We start from the raw sequence: 7,951 nt of genomic DNA on the forward strand, positions 1-7,951 counted from the left end.
ATTAAGTGGGCTGGGTGTTCGTAATTTCACGATTGCCATGGAAATGTCACTTGACGTTTGCTTATAAAAATCATCGTCTTTGTGAATTAAACGATTTCCGTTGAAAAAGATAATACACCGTCCATTAAATCGATTGTTGTAAAATCTAAACAAACGTTGGTAGGTGTAAAATCCAACTCCAGTAAAGCATATTATAAAGAATATGAAAAGTTGTTTCCATGGGTGGATAGGAAGTTACTTACGAATAAAGTCTTAAATGCAACGATAATGCTGGCATATATGAAGGAAATGTCAAAGGTATTTAAATCTTCTAAATTTTGGTGCATTCATTCAAAACTTTAAAGCAATGCTGCGATTAAAAAGTGGAACAGATTTGGAAGCATACCCTAAATTACGCGCGTTTGTGAAAGCTTCAACCAAAGAATAGGTACAAAAGCCAAAGAAATGTTCTGCATTTACAGAAAGCGACCTAAGGGGATTTTTTATTTCATCCAGATGACAGTTTCAAAAGTCATACTTGAAGTATCGTTACTTAGCAACTTTAAAGCACGTGTGTTTTAATAGTATATTAAGAAACAAGTTTCATAAGTGGCGCGTTTAACGCACGAGTTCAAGTTTAGAAAACGAGCCGCTCGCGGCGAGTTTTCTAATGAACGAGTGCGATGGGGCGTCTTATGAAACAAGTTTCTTATACTATTTTTTCTATTGAGAACATATTTTCGAGAAATTTTTATCAAAATGATGTTATAGTAACTTTTTGTAACTAGGGAATTTTGATATAGAAGTTGTATTAGTGCGGGTTGTATTAAGTTGGCAGTACGACGTCCCAAATATTTCACTTATTTAAATACACTCTCATCAATTGTGTTTTAATTAATAAACTTCAGAAATTAGTACATTAACTGTGGAACACTTCATAAAGGCAAAATACAGTCCTTCGTCCTTTTATATAAGTTATGTGAAATTCAGTCGTGTCACTGTCGATTAACGACAAAGCTAACAGCTAACAGATTTCCCCCATATGACACTGCTTCTACTTATATTGGTGACTGACATAAAAAGAAAAACAAAGGTTTCTTTTCGCGATTTGCCATTAACGGTCACTAACGGATCGGTCCTTAGTGGGTTGTTGTTACGTGATAGGTGTCACTCATTAGGACGGGTTCGGCTTCGGATTGTCACTTCCTCTTAGGAGCATAACGATACTACACAAATCAGGCTCACGATATTAATAACACAGAACAAGTGCTAAAAGCAATAAGCTGCTTCTTTAAAATATTGTTTAATGTGTTCCGAAGGTATCCTCGTTGTCATCCTTTCCCCATTCGAAATCTCCTTTATAATCTGTAGGTCTTTTTTGAAAGATAGGTACACTATTCGTACTAGTAATCATTGGTCACAGATTGCACGTAGATGTTGAACGTGCTACAAAAAGAGGCATTAATCATTAATGTAAAAATTTACCTCAAAGCCCCACATTGTTGATATCTCGGTTCTTACGCTACATACCGTAATATTTAATTCCCTTTTGAGTTTTGGGAGAAAGTAATTAAGTGGTTTTTTCATATTGTTCTTCTTGTAATTTGATTAACACTTTATCAGCCTTACATGTCTCGCTTTTAATCAAATAGAAAGGAATCTTGTCTTTCTGTATATCAAGACATAACCCTAATTTCTAAATAAATACAATCGAATGTCAAATAGGGTAGTGAATTTAGGTTTTCCTCTTTAATACCAACTTAAAAACGGTGCGTTAATAGGTCTCATTAACGCACTGTTTTGAGCGGAAAACGGTGCGTTAATAAGAACATTTAAAAATCGAAATAGAAAAAGGCCCTTTTTCGCACGCATTTGAGTGTTTAAAACGGAGATTGTGATTCAGGTATAATAAAATAGTATATTAAAGTACTGTTGAAATATGTAATATTTGGTGTGTTACTTTGCAAACACCTTGTATTTGTTTGACCTTCAACATTCTATTCTATGGTTTACAGAACAGTTTTAACATGTTCGCGTTCGCGCGTTTTGTGTGGTTATGTCAGATTTCCTTTCATTGTTTCTTTTACAAATAAGGTTTATCATAATAAATGTATACCTACGTATCATAACAGCGAGGTTTAATTAATAATCTCAACAAGTACAAGTGTCATTTGACGAAGATTGTCGCACGAGGTAGTTTGCCGCATAAGCCGCGTAGCGGCGAATGCGGCAAAAGCCGAGTGCGACAAGTAGACAAATGACACGTGTGCTTTATACTATTTTTTCTATTTCGACTTTATTTTAAATAATAAATTATACAAATTATAAATATTGCCTTTAGGCGTTGTTAGGGAATTTTAAACTATCATTCAGTGTATGTTGGTAATAGACACATTTCATTTATTTTCACGTGGGGTAACCTGATTCCTGTATTTTCAAACTTCAAACTTTTAATTATTTGGTCATAATTCCATTTTGCGGCAGTTATGATGAATACGGATGACAAACACGTCTCTTGTACCCCACCAGAGATCCAAGAGATTGCCAATGAAGCGACGTTAAATTTATTGCCTGTAAAATCGAAAGTAAAGTACGGGGAGTACAAAATTTTTGAAAACTGGCTGGCCGAGAAGGGAGTTCAAAAAGTAAGCAAGAATGTACTGCTGGCATATTTTACTACGCTAAGTAAAAATAAAAAAGTTCTACCCTTTGGAGTATATATTCAAAATTAATCGGAATTAATACAATCGGTCAAGTTCCTCGTACGTTATTTACACTTTACAGGGTATGTTTAGTTTTGATTTGACGGATACCGTTGACGGCAGAAAAGCGAGGGGTACCAATCCAACAAAATAAAAAAAATAATACGTTTCTATTTCTTTCAGCATCATTTCTGTCTAGAAACGCACGCAAACTGGGCCAATCAAGTACGGTTTCTGTATTGTTTCCACATCGAAATAGAAAATAGTATATTGAAAGACAAGTGTTACAATGCGACCTATTGTAATACGACTATCTTGTGGCACGAGTGGCGACGCGAAGCGTAGCCACGAGTGTCCGCAAGATAGAAGTATTACAATAAAGCATTGTAACACGCGTTTTCATACTATTTTTTCTATTTCGGTGCTTTAATTTAATTAAAAAAATCATTATCAGAAACTATAGGGAACATTAGAACTAACATGTTTTATGTTGGGAACATTTTTTATGCCGTTAAGTTTTAGGTTGGCAGCGTAGTAAGACTGACATTTTGAAGTTCAAATATGGAAGTAACCCAACGAAGTACCTACTTGTACTAACTAGTAACTGCCAACTTAAGAGATGAGTTACCAAAAAAAAACGACTACAATCACTGTCTTTGTACAACTGTTTTCGGCCGAAAACAGTTGTACAAAATCATCATTGTGACACCGAAATAGAAAAAATCTTTTTGTTATTGCTAATACCGCTGAATTAGTGTTTTAATGGTTTTTGAGCTTTTTAATTGCACATTCGCCAAACTTTCCTTTACGTTATGTGTTTTAGCATCGTTAACCTTAAATGCTGATCCGTTAGTACCGCTGGCGCTGGTGTATACAGTTTTTTCATCTTTTATCTCATGCTTGATTTAAAGAGATATTATTTATGTGCGCAGGCTGTATAAGTGTATAATTCATACGATAAACAATAAACTTACCTACCATCTGGCTTGGTTTCGTGGTTTCCAATTGTAGGAAGGACCAGGGTGTTGGGAAAGAAGCGCTTCAGTGCAGAAATTCCGTCCCTGAGAGTGATCAGCTGTCCCGCTTTTGTTTGGCGCCAAATATCGTGCGGTGCGATATCTCCCAACCACATAATGTAGGAAATATCCTAAGTAAAAAGCCAGTGTCAATGACTGACTATACTACCTTTATACAAAACAAATAAAGGTAATGGTCCTCGCGTTGCAAATCACTTCTTTTCTACAAGGGATTTTAGCAACTGACGCTTACATTAAAATGTACTGTCGGCGGTTGTATCTTATTTTATAATTATTGTACTATTTTTCAATTTTTTCTAATTTGGGAGGTAATAATTGCCCCATGCTTCCTTAGCGACTATGTGAATCACCATTTATGCACAACCGTTTAAGGAGAATTTTAAAATTAATTTCACAACCATTCATACAATTGAACAATCTGTCGACATGTCACAAGGGCCATATTGGAATAGATACGTTTACTCAACACTTACAGTGAATAAATAAAATAAAAAAAATGATACTCACGGTATGTCGTTCTGCAATTACTTCAAGAATGTAGTCTAATGTTTTGAGTGGTGTGTCACATTCAGCGCTACCCCACCTGAAAAAATCTTTGTAATAATAATAGGATAATAATAATAATAGGACTTTATTGGACACAAAGTATCAATATAACAAAAAGAAACAAAGAAGAAACAAAAAAAAACATGATAGTGTCCAAACAGCGAAGTTCAGGTGTGGAAAAATCCTTACCTGCTCTTCCACTTAACCGTTATATAACATAATAACAGTGGCCAAGAAAAACTTTTTCGCAGTCTCATAGCAAAATTGTTCATTTACGAGTTGCAAAACTTACGCAAAGGAACATTTTGAAGCCGCAGATCATAGATAAAAAAGGGAGTAAATAAATTGATATCAAAACTCATTGTGATAAACAACGAAGTTTTTTCGGATCGCTAACAGTAACGGCTGGTTAAAATCAAGCTTCTTAAAATTAAGTGACGTCATTGGACAGCGCATTGTGCGATTAACCAACGGCAGGAAATTTTAAGACAATTAATCGGTGCATTTACTCGCAACACAATCTAGTTAATAAATTGGGCAAAATTAATATCAACAACGGCGGAACATTAGCATTTTATTCCTATGCATAATCACGATCCTGAGTATTACTTTCGCAAAATTAAAACCGGTTTGCCCAGATTTTCGGTACGTAGGGACATTTTTGTTTTGCATTAATTACGGAGTCAACTGTACCAATGGAACGATCTGTTTCCATATATCTAAAGGGAGTAGCATTTTTTTCCGAGTATATATAAAATCAATTTATTGTCACCAGAAGGTAATATTACCAACGTCAAATTTTTCATTGGTATAAAGTAATGGTCGATTATTTTTAGGAATTTACAAAATAAATTTTATTTGAAGAAATTTTGATATTCTTAAGGGAATCGACCCGTGAAAATTATTAGCGTGAAATAGATTGTGTATTTATTCATAAGAATCGGATCCAAACAAAGGATTTGGGTTATTTTGTTCATTGATTGGGAATTTTGTATTTATTTTCAGTGATATTATTCCTTCGGTTTTTATTACGTATAGAAAAATAACAGTTTAGAAAAGTATCAAATTTTGCATGTACACGTGATCACGAAATAGCAAATGTCTGATCCAGCACGTTCCTGAGAGAATTTGTTGAACTATTTTGTTCGTGTTCGTTTAAAGCACAGCAATGCACGCCACTGCTGCTAGTGCTAAATCAATCACTTCCTTATGCATCGCTCAAAATACTACGAAATTGTAATGCGTCTGTGGGCAGTGGTAGTGCACGTTTTTGAATACACGTACATAACCGCGTACAAAAACGTCCTTCTGTAGGGGCCTTTACACATATTACCTATTACGTTTCCACGCGCATATATGGGTAGGTATATACAATACAATACAAGGAAAGTGCTGGGTGTCGTCAGATGCTAACGTGCAGAAAAGTTTTGAAGTTTTGAAAACTCATTTTTTGCATTTATTTTTATGGCATTCTATTACTATTAATTGCTATCATTTTTCGTGGGAGAAGAATAGTGTACATTATAAACAGATATTGGGATATCGATACCCCAACTTTGCCCACCAATAAATGGGAGCTTGCCAATATTACTGCTAACTCTAGAAACTAGACAGAAATCATGAAATATTTAACTGAAATAAAAGACCTTAGTGCGCAAGTGTTGCATTTTTGTAGTGACTTAATCAACCGTTATTGGCAAAGATGGTACAATAATAAATAAATAAATAAGTAAATGAATAAATAAATAAATAAGTAGAGATAATTCAATAATTTCAATTACCTTTCGGCAGGAATATTTCGTGCCAAGAGTTTGTTAGTGGACAAATTGCGACAACAAAGTGGCTCCTGACAATTGCTTGTACTTCCCACAGCATAATCCGTATCGAGGTGGATATCATTAATTTGCAGAATCTTGATCACGTTATTCGCCTTAAAAAATCTTATTCGCGTGCGTGTGATAATGTGACATTTATACCTTCGATCGCGGTTTCTCTTGCACTCGTGGTTTTGGTACGCTTGTAAGGTTTACCGTCCATTCGTGTTCTGGAATTCTCATTTGTGGACAAGCTTCCATAAGCATACTACAAATTTCAGTGGGACCTAAGTTGTGGTATTTCTAAAGAGAATAAATCTGTAATTTGTAACTTACTGATTTGGACATATTGGAAGGCTTCTAGAATGTCTGGTGCAAATGTGTCAAATATTCCGTTGCAGACAATCGAATTTTGGGCAACTCTACATAGTGGTACGAATTTGAGCTTGACGAAGGACATAGGTTCATTTTTCTTGGCAGCTGTATAAAAGATGTTAACCACTGTGAATAATAAGAAATAGACAACATTAACCGCAGGGTACACTCGCTACTTACACAACTCGCATACGCCGCAACTGATACTGGACTCCACCCGCTTGAAGATAATCTCCTAAAAAATTGGGGTTGCCTAATTGAAGTAAAAAATTCAAAAATAGGTACCAAGCTTCCGGTTACCGAACACAATAACGTTGCTAAAACTATTACTTTCATCCTCACACGTAAAGACAAGAAAGGAAATGAAAGTTCCGAAAGTTATAATAAGGTACCTAATAATTAACGAGTTTTGACGCAATTTGCAAAACTCCCAATTAGACTAGGTACCTAATAATTAGTGCCGTCGCAAAATGTATGATAGTAATAATAACACAGTGATAACTGGAGGGTATTGTAGTGCATGAAGAAGCATTTATTTTATTTGTCTGAAGAGAGGGAGCAACGGTTCTATTAAAAGGAAAGTAACGCGGCGGCATACTTATTAGTATGCTGAGGCTTTGTCGTGATCTTGAACGCAGATTAGACCATTTCTGCGTTGAGTCATTGAATTTTTTTATTCAATGGTTGAGTGAAGGATTTAATTACTCAATGATTTCTGTGTTTTGCTTTGCTAGGTGCTAAGTTAATACCATTTTACAGGCATTGTTACCTACATATTTGTTCTTAAATGGAAAATCATTTTGAATAGGTGCAGTCACGACGGACAAGATAGGTATAGTGAATAGTGATTCCTGTTTTCCGTACTAACTGTTCAGGCGTTACATAATTCCGCGGTAAGTTTCAAAGCTTTCGGAATACCTACAGTAATTTGAACTCCGCAGTTGAGCCCATTAAATTCGCCCGTGAAGTGTACCTAACTTCCTCGTTTCTCTAGGACACCGTAGCGACAATACACAAGGTTCTGTTCGATGATCGTTCAAGGATGTCGAAAACGGCGGGATTTAAAGCACCTAGATGAGAGGTACCCAGAACCCTGAAACGTTGCGGAAATTTAAAATAGAAAGAAATTAAAATGGTGATAGGAAGAAGTGAAAAAAAAGTTATCACTGAAAGGAGGAGTTACGTAGGAAAAAAAATTACTCAACCAGAAAGCTTCACACTCTTATTTATTTATTTATTTATTTATGTATTTATTTATTTATTTATTATCCCTCTCTTGTTGTCCTCAACAGGCTTGCGCCCGCATAATGCTTTTTAGAGGTGCCTCTGCAGAAGGTCTTACGTTGTTCTATATACTACTCCGGTATTTACCTTACGAAATAGCAATACTGCAGGAAAACCAAATTCGGAGTAACCGGCAGAATGCTCGAAACTGGTCTAAGGAAATTCCCATCAGCTCTGTCACAGATGAAAAATTCTTATACCTCAGCCCAGGTTC

The 7,951-nt window shown here is 35.5% G+C and overlaps 1 protein-coding gene across 1 annotated transcript; it reads right to left on the reverse strand.

Annotated features, from left to right (window-relative positions):
- Nucleotides 1-3,621: 3,621 nt before the first annotated feature.
- On the reverse strand, nucleotides 3,622-6,841 carry LOC116181356 (sphingomyelin phosphodiesterase A-like). The gene is made up of 7 exons (XM_031501695.1): nucleotides 6,739-6,841; nucleotides 6,634-6,688; nucleotides 6,415-6,579; nucleotides 6,241-6,365; nucleotides 6,046-6,194; nucleotides 4,226-4,301; nucleotides 3,622-3,828 (listed from the first exon to the last, which is right to left on the reverse strand). Exons 1-7 carry the CDS (start codon nucleotides 6,787-6,789, stop codon nucleotides 3,652-3,654), a joined length of 798 nt encoding a protein of 265 aa, XP_031357555.1. The 5' UTR covers nucleotides 6,790-6,841; the 3' UTR covers nucleotides 3,622-3,651.
- Between the last annotated feature and the right edge of the window lie 1,110 nt (nucleotides 6,842-7,951).

Source organism: Photinus pyralis, unplaced genomic scaffold, assembly GCF_008802855.1.
Source record: "Photinus pyralis isolate 1611_PpyrPB1 unplaced genomic scaffold, Ppyr1.3 Ppyr1.4_LG9, whole genome shotgun sequence".
NCBI classification, from domain to species: domain Eukaryota; kingdom Metazoa; phylum Arthropoda; class Insecta; order Coleoptera; family Lampyridae; genus Photinus; species Photinus pyralis.

Excerpts from the sequence above, each read along its gene's own strand:
- LOC116181356 (XM_031501695.1), bottom strand. The coding sequence starts at position 6,789 with ATGAAAGTAATAGTTTTAGCAACGTTATTGTGTTCGGTAACCGGAAGC. Across the intron at positions 6,689-6,738 it reads GTTCGGTAACCGGAAGCTTG|GAGATTATCTTCAAGCGGGT; the intron begins GTACCTATTTTT and ends CCAATTTTTTAG. Across the intron at positions 3,829-4,225 it reads TAATTGCAGAACGACATACC|GATATTTCCTACATTATGTG; the intron begins GTGAGTATCATT and ends CTTTTTACTTAG.